The sequence below is a fragment of the Rattus norvegicus genome, chromosome 8 (assembly GCF_021556685.1).
Source record: "Rattus norvegicus strain SHRSP/BbbUtx chromosome 8, alternate assembly SHRSP_T2T, whole genome shotgun sequence".
Classification (NCBI taxonomy): domain Eukaryota; kingdom Metazoa; phylum Chordata; class Mammalia; order Rodentia; family Muridae; genus Rattus; species Rattus norvegicus.
The window spans coordinates 63,362,663-63,383,137 of NC_141541.1; the positions used below are offsets into that span (position 1 = coordinate 63,362,663).

Here is a 20,475-nt window from a genome sequence, read left to right on the forward strand (position 1 = left end):
CAAAGTCAGAGGACTTACTACCCAGAGTAGCCCAACCAATAGAAGAAGATAAAGTTCTATTTCCAAGTCAGTACTAGTGTAAATAATGAGAAATAAGAATTAATTAAGCTGACCTTTCTCCTAGCATATTTTACTGGAAAACATACATAGAGGGGTAGAATAAGAATAGATCATTATTTAGTTTTTCCAAATGTTTTTGAGTGAAGGGCAAACTAAAGCGGCTCATTTAATACTTCATAATGCGCTACCCTAAACTCAGATTAAATTTCTCTTTCTCATGATTCTGCTGGTTGACAGCCGAGCTTTGCCTTTTTAACCCGGGGGCCCTCTGTGTAATTGCAGGCAACCAGTAGATAATACAAGCCAACTACAGGTTCAGACGAGCAGGATGTCTAGGGTGCCTCGTTCAAGTGGCCAGCAGTTGCTGCAGGCTGCTCCCAGCCCTGGGGCTGCTTGTCTTCTCTTCTTAGCTTTGTTACAAGAGACTCCCTGGTTCTCAGGTGGAGCTTTCAGTCCATTTAAAGTCTGTGTTCTAAACTGTAGCATTTATACCACTGTAGTAATCCTAGTGCCTGTGTAAAGAAATAAACTCTACTTCTATCCCAGTTTGATGGACTGAACCCAGAAGCTTATATCTGCCAGACAAGGACACTATCACAGAACTACACAGCCCAGCACTAAACCATAACCCTTGCTGAATGAGTAGCAGGGTCACACTAAGACAGGGCACACGTGGGAACTATAAGCTGGTATAATAGCTTGAAACTCCTTGTATCTGAAGCATTCACATTAAAAAATTATGAGATTAACATCTATTAAATGATATCTTGAAATAAAATATACAATAATGCATCTTTTAAAGGAGCAAAGTCCCCCCAAATTTTAATCAGGGTTTTTATGAGATATCATTTTATCGATATCTTATTCTTACAATATTAACTTCTCAAGCCAACTTGGTTTAGCGCTCCATTTTCATAGTCATATGAGAGTAACCAGTGCACAATTAATACTTATTAATACAAATAACTATTAGACTTAATTCCATATTCTCTTTTTAAAAACTGTCATCCCTCAAAACACTGAAGATCAATGTAAAGAAAACAATGAAAGTAATCTTTGATGATGTATAGATAGCCTTGCAACATGTAATTTTTCCTTTTGCTTCTTTTAAGGAGTTACCAGTTCCTCCAATCTCACTTTTTGTTTCTTTAGCCGCCTTACTAGATTTAAATAGCCCATGAGTTTAGGGAATGTTTCTACCTTGTTAGCCACTGTGTTCATTATGCCTAGCATGTGGTAAGGTAGACATCAGTCAGGCGCCTTAAATTTCTAAAGCACTGACTGAGTCACTTTGCTTTTCATATTCAAAACTAAGAAACACCTCGCCCAATACTCAAGCATGGTACTGTAGTGAGCATCAGTCCACCTCGTTCAGAGGTGACGGTGAAAAAGAACAGGTAAAAACGGCTTAAGATGCTTTCAAAGTGACTTAGTAGTTTATAACAAAATTGTATTAGAGAGATGATGCCAGATATAAAACAGTAAGTATCTACAGAAACACTAGTAGCTAAGGCCGCTGCTTTGTGCACCGCGTTCCTCTTTCTGAGGGTCTATTTCCGCTTCCGTTACCTGCACAGGAAGCAGAGCGCCACGATGGCAAGAGTGACGAGGACCGCCAGCGCCAAGAAAGCTGCCGACAGGTTACTTTTGCTTTGGATGCTGGAACTTGGGAGAAAAACCTCTTCGCAACGAGCACCCGTATAATTTTCAATGCACCTACAGGATAAAAGTTTAGATAAAGATCACACACTGATGTGGGCAACATACGGTCTCCGGCTGGAAGGAAGCGAACGATGTCTGCTCTTCAGACTGTAAATGAGTAGACAAGCCCGATGTGAGGCGCCGAGAGCTGAGGCTACAGACAAATGCATTACTTTACACTTGCCTCCTTCCTTTTACTGTTCTTCAGCAGCTTAGAGTCCGGAGGGATCCGGTACCACTCAGACTCCACGTGCCAACAGGGTGACTGTGCCTGCCAACTTTTACAGAAGGGTCTTGCAATGTTGTTCCTCTAGATGTCCTCAACCCCTTGGCTCCAGTGATCCTCCTGCCTCAGCTTTTCAAATAGCTGGGACTGCAGGTGCAGGCCGCCAAGGTTTAAATTCTACATTTCCAGGGGTGTAACTGTGCATATAATTCAACCTCATCTACATTTTATTATATTTTATAGAGATACATGACTGCAACTTTTTTCAAAATTACTGTTTCTTCTAAACCGTGAGTTCTTCAGCATTACATCTCTTCCCTAGTGTTTAATAATGCCTTCTTGAACATACGTCAACTTCACACGACTAGCAGCATTTCTAGTTTTCTTCAGAGACAAATGAAGCAGTAAAGACTCCCACAAGAAGCGTCTTTGATATGAAGAAGCAGGCAGCCGCCTTTCCATGTTACTTGTTCAAAGGATTACTGCACATTAATGAGAATCATAGACTTTGGAGTCCCATCAATTTATATGACGGATGGAGGTAAAATAAAAAACATTTTAGCTGGAAATGTTGCCATGCATCTGTAGTCCTAGCACTTGGGAAGTCGAGGTAGGAGGGTTGACTCAAATTCAAGGCCAGCCTGGGCTACATGATGAGTTTTAGGCCAGCCCATCTTGGAGTATGAAACTCTATTTCAAAACAATTTTTTCTTTTTAATATGACATTTGTTTATAAAGTAACTCCAGAAGTTATGTAGGAAATTCACAATATATATATAATAACAATGCTGTATAAAAATTGAGTGTACACAGATATAATTTTTAAGCTATTTTTTTACAAAAAAAATATGTAGAGGTTGATTTTAGAAAACTAGTTTTCCTCCTCACCTCTTTTCAGTGGACACTTAGATGTCTGTTCTCTCTGCCTCACACTGTGCTAATGAGGGCAACAGGCCTAGAGGATTAGACTTGAACCAATGACTGCTTTTAACAACTAAACCGATAGGATAACTAACAGCCTACAGATTCAGAAGAGGGGAACAGTTCAGCACAGAGTGAATTTTAACTGACCAAAGAGCATAAGTTTTATAACCCTGATGCCACCCTGGCGAAGGCAGGAGGTTACTGCTGTTGGCTCTGTGGGTGCTTCAGGCCATACAGTGCTTCTCTCAAACTACTGCGAAGATTGGTCTGTTTTAAGGGAGCCTAAGGACAGAATACAAAACTCCAAGTGAAAGATATTTTGGGGAAAACTCATAATTACTTATAGTATAAACATTAAAATACTATTTTCTCTTTGGGGCTGGAGAGATGGCCCAGTGTTTAAGAGCCCTGGCTGCTCTTCCAGAGGACCTGGCTTTAATCCTCAGCACCCACACGGAGGCTCACACGGAGGTAATTACATCCCTCCTTTGGTCTCTGAAGACACCGGGCATTCATGTAGTGCAGAAAGACAGACATGCAGACAAATCAATCATACACATAAAATAAATAAATGAATGAAACGATTAGTATTCCCATAGACTCAGTTAAATCCACATGAGAAGAAGAAGGTAAGTGAAAACTCATTTTGTTCTTCTATAGTTTCATTTCCTCTTTCCAGGACTGACAAAGACACAAAGAAACAGACAGTGTGTGTGCAAGTGCACGCTTGTGCATACATTCTTTCTCTCTCTCTCTCTCTCTCTCTCTCACACACACACACACACACACACACACACACAGACACACACACACACACTTATTCTTCAGAGTACAGCTTCATGAACTATAGTTCATAACATTATATGAGTCACAGAGGTCACATCGCTTAATGTGTGGGGTTATGGAAAATTTGGCAACAATAAAAGATATCTGAACATACAAAGTCCCAAACAGGATTCTCAGTTAAACTGAATCCATGGTGGTTCTTATCTTCCTATAGGACAGCATGTCCCTACAGCTTCCTCCTGAACACACTACACGCACACTTTACAGTGCACACGCAGTCACCACACAACCCTGACGGATGCTGCCCGCTACACCTCGGCTCACACTGAAGACCAGTGCACACTGTAAACGGCAGTGTTCTCACAATGCATGCGGATTTTCCTATTCTAAAAACACAGTGGTTTGACTATGGGAAACAAAGGCTTTGATATATTCCTCTTGTCATTCCTTAGCATGAAAGTATCAGGATAGTACATCTTTAGGTTATATTGGTAGAACATTTGAATCCAAGATTGCTATTTAAGTTGCTAGCTTTTAATAAAAAGCATAACTGGATGAATTCTGGCGTGGGATTAGGGCAGAATTTCTAGTAGTTTCTGAAGTGGGCCTAAGATGCTTCAGCTTCTCCAGACTATATGTCACGGTGAGGGAGGACCACAAAATACCCGTCGGCCTTGAAAAGTGCTGGAGACACTCCCTGGCATTCAGTATCAAATACATAACTTTGCTTTTGATCACTAATAAAAATAACTAATATCACCAACAAATAACAATTATTTTAGCAAGGAACTGTTTTAAAAATGAATGTTATCATTACCATAAATTCTTGGCCTGTGTTCCAATTTTATACACATATATATATATCTGGGGTCAGGGAGAGGTTTCTGAGGTGAACAAGGTGGAGGATGGAAGGAGTTAATAACTCCCCAGCAAGTCTGTCACAGCAGCCCACACAGCGCAAAACAAACACAGGAAGAGGCAGCTTTCCGAAAGATAAAACCCTGCTCTGAATTCAGTTCCAAGAGTTGTTCTAGATGCACAAAAATACAAATAAAAACCCTCTCACAATTCCTTAAGATTATTTTTGTATTTAATAGAATTCAATTACCATGTATGCCTTACAGAGGTGAGGGGGGTTTTTGTTTGTTTGCTTGTTTGTTTTTTGCTTTGTTTTGTTTTTAAGAGAACTTTAGCCACTGAAAGGAAGCCCTGTTTAGTCCAGGAATGGTGTGTGTGAAGTCCAGCAATCAGGTCAAGATAGAAGTAAACAGAAAAAGGCACAAGAGAGAAATGATCAGCCGAGTTCTCTACCATCCACATCTGGGAAAAATAACACGCAGGTGGACATTTTAAGCAAAACAGCATCAAAAAAGTTGTTATTCTTCACCTCATTAAATCTGGACTCAGAGAAAAGAACAGACACCTTGTACGGGTTCGCTAACCTACAAGTGAATTTTGTTTTTCCAGATATTTATCATATAAATAAGGGAACACCGCCTACCCAGTGCTGTAGCAAGGAGTCTGCTCTGAAAGCCCTGGCTTAACTTATGAAAATGTTATGGCTTCAGCTGTAACACAAATGTTACATTTCAAGCAAACGCAAGTCAGGGACCGTAGAGTGGAGACAGCAGACATGGAGCAGTGGTAGCGTGAGCTGAAGGTCAAGTGTCACCGCGGCATTTGCGCAGAGCTAAGCAGCCTCTCTCTTTATGTAAGTAACTCTTGCTAAAGTATTCCTGGCCTTCACTTCTGTACAGGCTGTCAAGTCCCAAAAGGTTGTGCCATCTAATTTGATGAACGCCAAGTGCTAACACACTTTCCTGGAACTGACGATTAATGCCAGAATGTGTACAATTGCCAGTGACGTGAGAATCTTCCAAACTCAGAATGCACATTATACAGTGGTTTTCTAGATGCACTGAGGAGTTTCAGCAGAAGCATCGAAGCCATGTTTAGTACACTGGACATGAGAAAAGTTCATCTGATTTTAGTGTTCGGAGAAAATGGCCATGACACTAAGGTCTTCAGCAGGAGTAAAGGAACCAAACTTTTACTTGTGAGATGGAGACAGAAGGATTACCAGGAGTTCAAAGCCAGGCTGGGATATTTGGGGTGACTCCCTTTAAAAACAAAATGAACACAAGCCGCAAGAACCAAGAAGCTATGGATCTTAAACAGATGTGGCTGTGTTCCAAAACATGAACACTGGGCTTCAGGCTCAGAAAAACGAGGTAGATACCTGTCATATGTGCTGACCTTGCTGCCTGCCTCTTAAGCTTTACCACATGAAGTCAAAGTAGTAAACTCCTGCCTTAATTCTTTCATTTAGTTATTTTCATGATTGATCAAGACTTCTATTAGTGCCCTAAAACAGCAGGATGCTATCCAGGTGAGAGAGGAATGCGAGAAGTCTCTTTTCAAAAACTAAGGCCAGACTCCAGGTAAAAACTAGGAGCACAGTGGCCAATAAAGATGCTACTATTAAACTTCCAAGAAATGAGACACAAGAACTGTATTATAGAAGAACCACTAACATCATCATCATCATCATCAACAGCAACAACAAACCTTCCCCCCAAAATCCTCAATTCCACTTGGACAAAGCTACCCTGGAAGAAAGAATCCTAACACTGTGACCCCAGAGCTGACCCAACTTCACAAACCCCATCTGTAAATCGAAGTTCAGTCTGAAACTCATAAAAATCCAGGACGAACCAAAAATAAAAAGCTTTACAAGAGTTTAAGAAAATACACTGACGTGGTTTGGACCCACTTCGTCCCAGGCTCTCTGATAAACAAACACATGGCCGAAATCCTGTCAGATGCCACAGATATGCATAAGCCAAGAACTCAGAGATGACTGGCTGGCAGCCCTCGCCACTTTTATTACCTGGTGCCATAAAAGCACTAAACATCGACAAGCTTGACCCCGTCTAGAGATATTTAGTCAATACCCACTCTTGCAAAAATAGCTATTGACATCAAGTGTGTGACATTTGCACCGTTCAGGGCTGATAATTATGAGTACTTCAAGTGGGTTAGCCCGATTTAAGTCTAATTAAAAAGCAAATCTTAAGAGTTCCTCATGATTGACTGCTAGCCAGCAAACTCATATGTGGGATGCATTTCAGGGATGCGTTTGCAGCACGGTCCACACGGAGAACCACCCACTTTTGACATCAGGTCAGTTACTGCTTACAGTGCTTTGTAAGACTTAGTTTAAGGAAACCACTGAAAATTTCAACTATCTGCTGAAAGGAGCTAAAAAGTCCAGCAAAACACAGAAGTGCCCGAGCAAGCAGCGAACAATTCGCAAGCTGGAAACACAACCTTCGTCACTGAGTGTTCGAGCACTCTGAAAGGGAGACCCACAGAACGCTTTGTGTGAGTCCGAGACCAACCTCTGTGATCGACGGCTTTCACAACACCCCCCTCCACACACACACACAAACAAAATAATTTACTGAAGTCTTAGTCTCTGCCTTCTCCATTTTGCTTACCTCAAAATGTGATGAGGGAGAAAATTCTAAAAATAAAGTCTATTGCTTCTTAAAAGGTTGGAAAATGAAGTAAAACGAAAACTTAACAGCACGTGCCTTCAGCAGCAGCACTCAGAACGGGGTGGGCGTGGGGAGGGGGCGGGGATAAAGAGGTCAAGGGCTGGAGACAGCACAAAGGAGAAGAGCACCAGGGCTGCTCTTCCACAGGACCCCTATTAGACCCCCAGAACCCCCGTGCCAATCCACAACTATAACTACAGTCCCAGGGGATCTGACATCCTCTTGCTTTCTGGCTTCCTCAGGCACGGTACATGGTGTACAGACACGTGCCGATAAAACACGTGAAATAAAAATAAATTAATCTACAGAAGAAAAAAGCCCAAGGGTGGCCTCAGTTACACTGTGAAGTTTGAGGTCATCCTGGGCTACATGAAACTCAGTCTCAAACAAAAAAATACTTTTCATATCTCATAGACAATATATATGTAGACATTTATATTTATTTATACGGAAAGTTGCTGTTACTTTTTCTTTTAAATAATATTTTCTGTATATGTAAAATATATTTAAATATAAATGATATATAAGTGGGCCTTCCAGATTTAGAGATTTTCCCTGTTCAGGTCTTTTAAGGGTTCTTAGCAACATCTAGGAAGTCGTGAGTAGCTAAACCTAAATGCACAGAGGTCATGCCGGCGTCTTACCTTCCCAGGCTGCAGGGAAAATCTCATGACCCAACTTGGAATAAGACAAAGAGAAACCAGCAACAGTTCACTTCCTGACAAAAGAAGTTGAGCATTAGATCTGTGCAAAAGTCACAGCTGCCAGTATTCCTGTGTAGAAACTAAGGCTTAAGATGACGAAACGTTTTCGGGCTCTGCTCCAAAGGAGAGAGTGGATGTAGAGACAGTTACCCAAGAGGTAATCAAAATTCAGATGCCAACACGTAATTGTACAAAGCCGGCTCTAAAGAGCGGTTTCTGCTCTCGGTAACGCAAGTCAGGGAGACAACTGGAAAAGTAACAGAGCAAAGGGGGCTGGTGTGGGCTCGCCGTCCCTCTGTTGCACCTTGCCCGGGAGAGGTGTCATCAGGCAAAGTCAGAGGGTCACGAGATTTATGCTCTGAAGTTTTGTTCTGAACGCTGAGGTCGAGGGAGATGCAGTCATTGTTTCTGCTGAGAACACCTACGAGGGAGTCTATAATCGGAAGTAAGGTTACTAAAATAAGAAGCATTAACAAAACGCATAAATGCGGCAGCTGCTGGGCGCATTTGCATGAGTCCTGTTATAAGCACCGGGGCTCTTACTTCTGCTCCACAAAGGTGTTTTAAAGATCAGCGTAGGGGCTGGGGATTTAGCTCAGTGGTAGAGTGCTTACCTAGGAAGCGCAAGGCCCTGGGTTCGGTCCCCAGCTCCGGAAAAAAAGAACCCCCCCCCAAAAAAAATATCAGCGTAATTCCAGATGTTTAATAAAGCTTATGACATACTGTCAGAGGTAAAAGCAGAAAAGGACTTAGCTGTATTTAATATCAGAGGTGCTTTGGCTGTTTCCCTTGAAACACAACCTTCTACTAAATTTAGAGATGCAAAGGCTGAATTTTATCCACAAGGCATGCCAAGAACTGACCTTAAAAAGAACAAAACAAAATCAAACAAACAAACAAAAAACCCAAAACTTAACATTTTCCATGGTTAATAAAGCAATCCACAAAATTCTGAAATTTCCCTTTAAAAAGAATTTGGTAAAACTAGAGTGGTGTGGTGATTTGAGTAAGAACGGCCCCTTATAAGCTCATCTGTTTGAATGCTTAGTCATTAGGAGTGGCACTATGTGGGAAGGATGATTAGGTGTGGCCTTGTTGGAGGTAGTGTGTCACTGGGGGTGGACTTTGAAGTTTCAAAAGCCCAATGCAGGCCCAGTCTGTCTCTCTGTCTCTCTCTCTCTGCCTCTCTGCCTCTCTGTCTCTCTGTCTCTCTCTCTCTGTCTGTGTCTGTCTCTGTCTCTGTCTCTGTCTCTCTCTCCCTCCCTCCCTCCCTGTTGTCTGCTGATCTGGATGTAGAACTCTCTCAGCTACTTCTCTAGCACCATGCCTGCCTGTGTGCTGCAAGCTTCCTACCATGCTGCTGACAAACTAAACCTCTGAGACTAGAAGCAAGCTTCAGTTAAATGCCTTCTTTTCTAAGAGTTCCCATGGTCTCAGTGTCTCTTCACAGCAATAGAACACTGACTAGGTCAGGTGGGGTCCAGGAATGCTGGGACAAAACAACAATCTACAGTTAAACAAGATGATGTGCAGACTACAACAATACTGTAGATGTAGGTCTCCTCATCTTACTTTTGTCTAACCAGTCTTCCACAGATTACATGTGTGTTCTTCTAAACCCCCTTTCCTGAACAGAGCTTAGTCCATACAGTCACCCAGCAAATGGTTTCTACCTGCCCAAGAACACCATTGCTATTGCTGCGGATGGGAAATGGTGCTCAAAGTCAGAAAAGCAGGAAGCCACACTGGTTGGGTCTTATGATCACATGAACAACTCTTGCCAGAGTCCTGGTGAAACCAGGGTTCATTAAGTGCCTGTGGGTAATGGCTCCACCAGATAATGCTTTGCCAAGTTAAGCTCCAATCACGAAGCTGAACTTGTTGGCTCTGAGGTGATCTTTGGACAAGTCACAAGGCTGAGAGGAAAGCAGGGCAGCCCACAGGGCCTCACCCAGCTAGTGGTGCAGGTACAGACAAGGACAAACCTGTCCTCCACTCTTGCTGCTATGACTCTGTAAGTTCTAGTCAGAAGTGCTACTTGGCTGCCTTTGTGTCTACATGGCCAAGTTGACCAAGACTCCGAAGGATACAAGGCTCCTGTGTGGATCGCTTTCTCAGAGACATTCTTGGACATCATCCACAAAACAGGTTCCCAGACACAAGGCAAACACATCTTTCTGGTTCTCCAACTCCACAGAGACCCGTTCTTCACCTTTGAGCTACTTCAACCACTCTGTAAACCACAAACCTTAGAAGAATACAGATGCACTCTGCTCGGTATGAGACAACGCATTGCTGTGTGGGCCCACATCAATTTCATGTCTATTCTCGTGTGTGCGCATTACTGAATTCTCCTCTGAGTCAGCAGCAGCGTCTTTTGGTCTCCTTGTAAGTAAGCAGTTCTTCAAATGCACTTCTAACACATGCTCTATTTTTTTTTATTTATAAAAGTCAGATTTTCTCTTTTATAAATTTTAAAACGTTTAGAGGATATTCATTAAAATGCTCAGTAGACTCATTGGGTAGAGCGAGACCAACTGAGGTGTCAGAGAAGCCTGTACACTGGGCCTTCTAAGCCAGAAAGGACTGCGCCCCAGGCCTGTGGGCTGGGGAGACTATGCACAGGGCCTGTGGGCTGGAGAGACTACGCACAGGGCCTGGGGACAGGGGAGACTACGCACAGGGCCTGTGGGCTGGAGAGACTACGCACAGGGCCTGGGGACAGGGGAGACTATGCACAGGGCCTGGGGACAGGGGAGACTACGCACAGGGCCTGGGGACAGGGGAGACTATGCACAGGGCCTGGGGACAGGGGAGACTACGCACAGGGCCTGTGGGCTGGAGAGACTACGCACAGGGCCTGTGGGTGGGAAGACTGTATACTTGAGTATCTTCTTGCAGTTCTCAGAGGTGAATCTAAGGAAGCAGAGCTTCAGATTGGCTGATTCCCTCCCATGCTGGACTTCACATTCTCTGTCATTTATTTCATGGGTCTCATGGATGGTGGTGATGGTGGTAGTGGTGGTGGTGGTGGTGGTGGTGGTGGTGGTGGTGGTGGTGGTGGTGGTGGTGGTTCACTTGGGTTTCACGGTTTACTTCCCGTTAGTAAGATCATGGTGAAGGTCTTGGCTCAACTATCCAAACATTTAAGCCAGTGGCTGACACTCAAGATTATCCTCACTGGGAGAGAGACAGAGAGGAGGACATGGGGATAGAGTATCCACAGAGGAGATTCTTAGAGTATAAAATCAAATGCGAGGAACTCCATGCTACTTGGGGTACATAATGAATAGCCCTAAAAGCCCATTGTAGGACAATAGAAACAGACCTAAAATTCTAATATTTTAAACATTAATGAATTTAAGAAAATTACTATCATCAAAACCAAGAAATATTTTAAGAACTCAAGTTATATTAATAAATCTTTGTTAGAACATGGGCTGCTCTTCCAGAGGTCCAGAGTCCAATTCCCAGCAACCACATTGAAATAGAGAGAGAGAGAGAGAGAGAGAGAGAGAGAGAGAGAGAGAGAGAGAAAGAGAGAGAGAAAGAGAGAAGCTTAATTTTGACTTAATAAAAACAGATTGTCTTGATTAAGAATACTGAGTACAATATGCATACATTTTATTCGAGCTAGGTCTATTTTCCCTAAACTTACATGGTTCACTATTCGAATAATTTATTAGTCCCTACATATTGTTGAAAATTTTAATAATATTGCCAGGTGGTGGTGGTGCATGCCTTCAATCTCAGCACTTGGGAGGCAGAGGCAGGTGGATCTCTGTAAATTTGAAGCTGGCCTGGTCCACACAGCAGTTCCAGGGCAACCAATGCTACACAGAGAAACCCTGTCTCGAAAAACAAAACAAAACAAAACAAAAACAAAAACAAAACCCAAAGAAACCAAACAAAATCCAAAAAGTTTAAGAATGTAAAACTGTTCAATTAAGTCATTATCTTGATGCTCCACTTAAACCACATTCATTTTATATTATTTACGTTTTATAATAGAATTTTTTAAAGATATCTTAAAATTTGAACCAATTAAATAGATTTTTAAATAAGGTAGGACCACTGAAACATTATTCACTAAGTTGATTTTGTGCTTACATTTCTGTTTCTTGCATATGGAATTTGCATGTTGTTAATGAAGATTTTGCCACTTCAGTGGGTCATATGAGGTACATACAGCTCAGTGGTTAGATCCTGCTCAGCATACAGGATGCTCTGAGTTTTATCCCTAGCATCACTTAAGGGAAAAAGGAGCAAAGTTAGAATGAGTCCCATGTCTAAAAACAAAGCAAAAATAAAGGTCTGGTAGGATGGTTCAGTACACTCCATAAAAAATGTAAAATATTAAATTAAAAACTGAAAAGGGTGTGTCAGAGGTAGAAGTAAGGTGTGTGCTGTAGTTGTGACTTGTCTACTTTGTCTACTGAACTGCCTCTTATGCCTTACGGTTCCAGATGACCCTGAACCCAGTTTTCCTTGTGCAACAGAAATCAGGTACTTGGTCAAAAGCTATAGCTGATGCGAGTGATGAGGCTAGACAAAGAGTAACAGAGACGCACGTGAATGCACGCGCTTTCCTTTTTAAAGAAAAGTAGTTTTGTTTGAAAGCAGCAGTTCTCAGCTTTTTTTTCTTTCTACCTCAAAGCCAAACGTGATGACCTCACATGGGCCTAGAACGGTTGGTATTGGAGAGGGAAACACAAGGAAGAATGAAGTCATTGATTCGTTTGAAATATGAATGATGGATCCATATACCAATAACACCTCGGCATTATCGATTAAGCGATTGTTGCCTGGGGCTAACTACGGCGTTTCTTAGAATATGAAAAGACTTGTTTTGGAATTTCATTGTCTTATCATAGGAAGTGTGTTCTCGGTTCGCGGCACCCCTCTGGCTGGACTTTCAGGACAGACAAACCGCTGTTCTCTTTCCTGGACCAGAACAGAAAGCAGAGACTCAGCATCTGCCCAGGGTGTGCTTCTGTGCTTGATGCTGGAGTTTACATCCTGGATTATTTATGGGAAGAAAAAGGTTGACTCAAAAAGAAAGAGGAAGAGGAGGAAGAGGCAGGGACCAAGGTTCTTTATAACTGTTCCTTCTACTTTAATTTTAACTGTTGTTGTCCCTGTGAGGAAAGAGACAGCCAAGAACCCTTTCTCAGCCACTGTGATGCTATAACCAAATGGCCCAATCTCCTCGATGAGCTTTTAGTTTTACTTTCCCAAAATTGAATCTTGAAAAAAACCCTCAAAACATCATTTATACCTAAAAAGAATACTTCAAAATTACTGTTGCCTATGTCATAAAAATAAAGACAGCGGTTAGAATAGGAACCAATGTCATTTACACTAGAGAAATAAAGACCGTAGTTAGAATAGAACTCATCACATTAACATCTTTAGATGCTGTCTCAACCTATCTGACCCCGTTTGTTTATGTGTCGGCTTATTTGTTTTAAGGTGAGATTGTGCCTTTCTTGAACAGTTGGGCTAGTGTGGTCCTTTTGTCTCTGCCTCCTGAGTTGCTATGGTCACAAGCATGCGTATCACACCCAGTCACCATAAAGGGTTTTAAATACAGGTCCAAACCCATGTAAAATAGTTACACAATAGTAAAATAGTCACGTAATACACTCCAGTAAAGAACCTTGTCCTTCTCCATTGTGATATTATTGACTATAGGAGAAAACTAACTATGGCCAATATCTGGTATATAAAAGACTCATGCTTCCCTTCTTGTGCATGGTATGTGTATGTGTACACAAGTTCATGTGTATAGGCATGTGTGTGCACGTGTGTGCACAGGACGGAGGGCAGTTTAGGGTGCTTTACTTCAATCACTCTTGGTCATATTTTCTGAACCTGGAGGAGGTCACCAATGAGACCAGAGCAATGGAGCGGTGTGTTCCCAGGATCCTTTGCTCTCTGCTTCCCAGCACTAGGAGTACAAACGCCTGGCTTTTTAGCTGGGCACTGAAAACTAGAAAAGCAGTGAAGTGCACCGCAGGCATTCTACTCTCCAAGATCCAACACCATTTCTGTTTTAATGTGGTGTATGGCAAAGGCTCCGAGTCACATAGGAAAATTCTTAATTCTTCAAAGAATAGATTCTTGGGAACAAGATTCTAAGATGATGGGTATTTATAGAACATTCACTCAGAACCAATGGCCTGAGTCAGGATTTCCCACTGCACTTCAGAAGACAACACAGGAAAGCAGATTGATAACCCCAAATCGTGATGTACACAGGACAGTAAGAATTATGGAGGGACAATTGTTACAGATACTTGCTTAGATTACTATTCATATTTTAACGCCATGTTCTTTTTATACTAAAAAAAAAACCTTTTTTTTTTCAGAAGATTTATATACTACAAAAATTCAGTAAACATTGCTTTTATAAACTGGAACTAAATATTTGAATTACCTGATCTTTGTTGATTGGAATTATCTAGTGTCCATCCATTCTTACAGAACTAAGTTGCTTTTACTTGTGGATCCTACATCTGACCAAGCCTCCTCAGTACAAATGGTTTGGTCCCTGGCTTATAGGGACCTGAAGAATGTCCTTGGCTACCAGGCCAAGCACCTCAGGAAACTGGATAATTCCAAGTCAAGAGGAATTAATTGGCTTAAATGTCCATACTACACATGAAATCTGGGGGACAATTTCTTAGGCGTGGTTTTCTGTCCTCACAACAGCCAAGGAGCCTTGAAAACCTCATTCCAACACTCTTATGAAATGTCTCGGAGCAAAATGAGTGTTGAAACTTTCATAGATTCTTTGCTGAATGGCTAAGACTTGTAAGAACAAACTCATGGCGGTATCACACACTTCCTCACTCACATAAGCCTGCACCAGCACTTCTGTGACCAAGAATAACTGAGCAGCAGGGAACAGGCTGTGAATCCCAGCTACTCAGCAGGCTTGAGCGAGATCACAAGTTCAAGGCCAGTGTGAGCTGGGCAAATTGTTGAAAAACTTGTCTCAAAATAAAGATGTCTCCTTTTTACCTGAAAAACTTTATTTTTTTTTTTTAAACACAGACAAGAAGTCTGAGTTGGAGGGACAGCTCTGCAGCGAAGTGCACTGGGAAATCTTACAGAGGAGCCAGGCTGAGTTCCCAGCACCCATGTGGTGGCTCATAACCAGCTGTAACTCTAGTTTCAGGGGGCACATGGTGTATATACATTTTTACAGACAAAACACTCACATAAAGCTAAAAAAAATGTCTAAGAAATAAGTATTTTAAAAAGCCTCTTTAAACGTGCAAAACTTAAGCATTAGAAACCCAAACTGCCGAATCCAGTGTTTCTCAACCTTCCTAATGTCGTGGCCCTTTAATACAGTGTCTGACGTCATGGTGAACCCCAGCCATAAAATTATTTTTGCTGCTACTTCATTACTGTAATTTTCTACTGTTTTAAATTATGATGTAAAGATCTGTGATTTATGATGGTCGTAGGCCCCTGTGAAAGGGCCATTCGACCCCACAGGGGCTGTAACCAACACGTTGAGAACTGCTGAGCTATCAAAAATGGGATGAGGCACGGAATAGATAAATCTTAAAAGAAGATACACAATCAACCAATGAGAACTCACCAAGTATCCAACATCCTTAAACATCAGGGAAAAGCAAATTAAAGCTGTTTGAGACCCACCTTGTCTTTTTTTTTTTTTTTTTCGGAGCTGGGGACCGAACCCAGGGCCTTGCGCTTCCTAGGTAAGCGCCCTAACCACTGAGCTAAATCCCCAGCCCCGAGACCCACCTTGTCTTGACTGGAATGACTACCATCAGACATCAAGGAAATGAATGATGGTAAAGGCGAAGAGGATGTGAGAGGAGCTCACCGATGACTGAAGTGTGACCTGTGAAGCCACCACCGGAGTCAGCAGAAGGGTCCTCACAGAACTAAACACTGAGCTACTGTACACTCGGACATACCACTTCTGGACACAAGCCTGAAGACCCTGGATCCTACTACAAAGATACACACATGACCAGCCACTGCTCTTCACGTAGCATGGCAATACAATCAGCCTAGCTGTCCATCAATACGTGGACAGACAGAACAAATGCCGAGTGGTCACAAAGAAAAACGACATCATGACACTTGCAGGAAAGTGAGTGGGACTGGAAATGATTAAACAAAACAGGCCACATACAGAAAGATAAATATCTCAAGTGTTCTATTAGCATACATTTGTGTGTGCCTGTGTGTTTGTGTGTGTGCATGTGTATGTGTGCATGCGTGTGCATGTTTGTGTGTGTGCTCACGTGCATGCACCCATGGTGAAAGGATCCTGAGAGAATTCATGTAACAAGAAGGCAGAAGTGGGGCTAACTGGAAGAAAGAGGGACCCAGCTGGAGGGGTCTAGGGAGCACAGGACACAGTAGTTGGGGGGGAGCAACTGAGGACAAAGTATGACACACATGAGTATGTGTGAGGAGTGAGGATAGAACATCATTCTGCATGCCGACCTAAAAAATTAATAATTTAAAAACATCAAGTTAAGCCAGGTGGTGGTGCACACCTTTAGTCCCAGTACTTGGGAGGCTGAGGCAGGCAGATCTCTGTGAGTTTGAGGTCAGCCTGGTGTACACAGTGAGTTCCAGGACAGCCAGGGCAAACAGAGAGCTCCTGTCTCAAAAAACAAAACAAACAAAAACCCAGCAATATAGTTCAGCTGATAAAGACTCTGTTAAACCTGAAGACCCAGTTAGTTCCGGGAACCCATATGAGAAAAGGAGACGACTGACTAACTGACTCCCACCTATTGGCTCTACACGTGTGCCATGACATGTGTGTGCTTGTGCGCATGTACACGCATGTACACGCATGCACACACACATGTAATTAAAGGGGATCTATCTCTGTAGTTGTCCACATGTAAGCAAGGTCCTAAGTTCAATCTCCAGCACTGAAAAAAAATGAACAAATTTGAGGTTACTAAAATCATGAACAAGATATTTATAAAAAATTGTGAAAGAATTTGGAATGTGTAAAAACTTTTTTAAAAAAATGCTGGGCGCCAGGCATGTGGTACCTATAATCCTGGCATTTAGGAGACCTGGGGAGAAGCACCAGGAGAGAAACCGGCCTGAGTTACTGGAACTGTGTCTCACAGGAAGTATTGTGTGTCCAGGATGGGATGAGGGCGGTGCTCAGTGTGCTATTTCACAAGTCTAATGTCAGGCAATGTGCAGTATTGCAAGGGACTCTTTCTTACAGAAATCCAAATACATTTTATCTGGTGGCACACAAAGGATTAGTGACCTGCAAATATTGACCAGTCCTATATCTGTTTACCAGGTCTTTTCAGAATTCCTAATATCTCCGTATGAAACTGTTGCTTGAATTTTTGAGCCGTTTATGATATCTTATTGACTTCCTAATAACTTTTCTTTTCTTTTTTTTTTTTTTTTTTTTGGTTCTTTTTTTTTCGGAGCTGGGGACCGAACCCAGGGCCTTGCGCTTCCTAGGCAAGCGCTCTACCACTGAGCCAAATCCCCAACCCCGACTTCCTAATAACTAATCGGTTAAAAATCTTTGGAAAAGTTCCTTTATATTTCTATGACTATGTGTTTACCTTTTCAAAAAAATATTTTAGCGGGGTCCCGAGCCGGGGAAATTCTTACTCCCTGACTGAGCAGCTGGCGACTACACACGTCACATGGTATTTGGGAATGTTATGGTTTTTCCACAGGTTTCTAGCCATCCCACCAAGGATTTCAGGAAACAGCTTTCAAGCGTTCGGGAACAGACTGCATGAGAACTTAGGAAGACAAAAGTCACAATAAAACAACTTCCCTGGAACTAAAAGAATCACGCTTCTGAAGTTCACCTACCATCCTAGCTTTGATGAGCAAGAAAATTAAAAATGCAAATTCTTACAATATTCTGTGGGTTAGTTTCCTGCTATAAATACACATTGCACCCCAGCAGTATAATGACCTCAAAAGTAAATCTCAAAAGGGATATCGAACAATAAAGCAACACAAGCTGTATCTTATGAAGAACCAAATGGTAGTTTGATAAAAGTCCACTGTGAATAGGCCCAACAAAGTTCACATCAGCCTTGAAATCTACGGGAGAGCTGGGGCCACCATCTGCTTCTGCTCCCTGTTCGCCTGTGGAACCTGTGCGTTTAGGGGATGACATTAGGCTACATGGTGGCATTTATACCATACTGGAGATTTTTAGAAAGGTTGCATATTATAAGGGAAAAATCATTACCTAAACAGAGGGCAAAAATAAAGGTATATGTCTGTTACTTCACAGCGGGTCTCTAAGAGTATCCATCTATTTGGGGGCAGGGGACTGCCTGTAGTATCCATTCTCCCAACTACAGCCCTGGGTGTACACAGTAAACAAGTGAGTGAAGGAGAAAGAAAAACTGATTGAAACAAGTCACTGACATCGGGTGTCTCACAGCCACCTTAGGGCGCTCCAATGAGATAAACTGCTTCAAAAACACTGGGTTCACCAAGGTGGCCAATTGCATGGATGATTTAAGTAAGCAGTGTCTTAGAAACAAATGATGAAACATACAGAGATGACATAAAGATTTCTTTGTTGTTGTTGCCAGAGCATGAATACGGAGATGATGCATGTTAATTACACGCTCTACCAACGAGCCACGCCCCAGCCCAACAATGCAAATTTTGATACACTAAACAAAATTTTCATCTAATTCTGAAATTTATGTATAAAATTAGAATAAATCACGTAGGTACAGGACATATGAAAAAGTACTATATATAAATGTATAATAAATAATATATAAATAATTATAAATATAATGATTTATTTTATAAATATAAAAATATATAAATAATTATTTTGCCTTTATCTATTATATATATACATATATATATATAAATCTTCTGAAATTTCTTTATGTTTTAGATAGTCTTAATATTTTTAGGTATGTAAGACATCTAAAATATAACCAGATATTTAACAGTTTCACCATAGTTTCTCCCTATTGTGTTAACAGCCCTCGGTTGGAGTTCAGAAACAGTAGCTTGCTTTTATCCAAGACGGTAAATTACAGTAAGTTCTTTCAAGCACAGCGTGTTCCTAACAGAAATGCTGACACTGGTAACGGGGACAGGCCGGAACAGCCTTAGCCTACGCATGTGTCAGCAAAATTTGTCTATTGTTCTTTTCTTCTCTCCTAATTGAGCAAATTTTGATGCCTCCATTTTTTTCCAGGGGAGAGTGGTTGTTTTAATGACATTTATTTAAATATGAAGACTTAAACACAAAATTTTATCTCAAATACTATTTGACAAGGTCAAATTACCCAAAATTAAACTCTGGCTTAAAAGACTAATTTTTTTTTCATTTAAATTCCCTCTTTATTTTATTACATTTCCTGTTTGAATTATAACTATTTTAAATCAGTAAAATCCTGACCAAAGAGACAAAACAAACTCTCCATACCAATGCTAATAATTTTATTGTTTAGACCTTAACTTATAGAAAAGGCCAATACATTACATATGCTGCATTTTAATACTTTTTAATGTCAAATTTGTTGTTTTATTAAAATTTCATGCCTCTCTATGTGCCCTTTCTTGATAATCTGACTCTGTGTGTGTGTGTCTGTCTGTCTGTCTATCTGTCTGTGTCTGTGTTTGTGAGTGTGTGTGTCTGTGTGTCTGTGTCTGTGCCTCTGTGTGTATCACGTATTACAGCTCCTGCTGGGAATCCTCCTGTCTCAGTCTCTAGAACACAGGATTACAGGGGAGCACCTGCAGGTGGCTTTAACTACTTCTCATTAAATGAACAAGGCCACGGAGTCATGATTGAAATTATACCTCAAATGGCCACTTGGGCATCTTACTCTAGCTCAAAGTTTAGAGCTGACATATGGAAGACTTTCAGAATTAATTTGTTAGAAGAATTAACAGTGAGTTCACTAACGGATACAGGGTCTCACTGTGCAGCCCTGGCTGGCCCGGGAGTTGCTACATAGAGCAGGGTCGCCTTGAACTAACAGAGTACCTGGCTCTGCCTCCCAAGTTCTGAGATATAGGCTATTCTTGGTCTAATTTATCATTTTTTCCTTAAAAATTGTGGGAATAAAAAGTATATAAAACGTCATCTGATTTTTATTGATTTTTAAATATTTTTTCTATTATGCTCAAAATGCATTTAAGGGAACTTAGCTTCACACAGACCTACAGTTTAGACCAGACAGGGAGCGTCTGTTGACAGAAGAACTAATTCCAGAACAGGTCCTGAAAAGGCCACCTGAGAAGGCTCTCTCCTGAGAAGTTTTTATCCAAGACACAGCCGGATCTCTAGAACCTCTAGAGCTGAGTAGAAGGAAGACTGCTGGAGATGACGAAAGTACTAACAGACTCGGAACAACTAGAGCCGACAGTATTGCTTGTAATCAAGTAACGCCACCCAATGGGAGGAGTAACATACTGAGTATGGATGGCAGGCAGGATCCAGGGCGCTCCCAAACAGACAGCAAAGTACCAA

General features: G+C 41.6%; 1 protein-coding gene and 1 long non-coding RNA gene across 14 annotated transcripts in view; one reads left to right on the plus strand and one right to left on the minus strand.

The window, feature by feature from the left end:
• The window catches only part of Nrg4 (neuregulin 4), an 80,542-nt gene that overhangs the window by 36,490 nt on the left and 23,577 nt on the right, over positions 1 to 20,475 (minus strand). For all 13 annotated transcript variants that reach the window (XM_087563839.1, XM_087563837.1, XM_087563841.1 and 10 more), the window contains 1 exon segment: positions 1,630 to 1,776. In XM_087563839.1, coding sequence (XP_087419965.1) covers positions 1,630 to 1,776 — 147 coding nt within the window.
• On the plus strand, positions 9,845 to 17,495 carry LOC134480177 (uncharacterized). The gene is made up of 2 exons (XR_015627693.1): positions 9,845 to 10,349; positions 15,021 to 17,495. It is a non-coding gene; the product is annotated as an uncharacterized LOC134480177 (long non-coding RNA).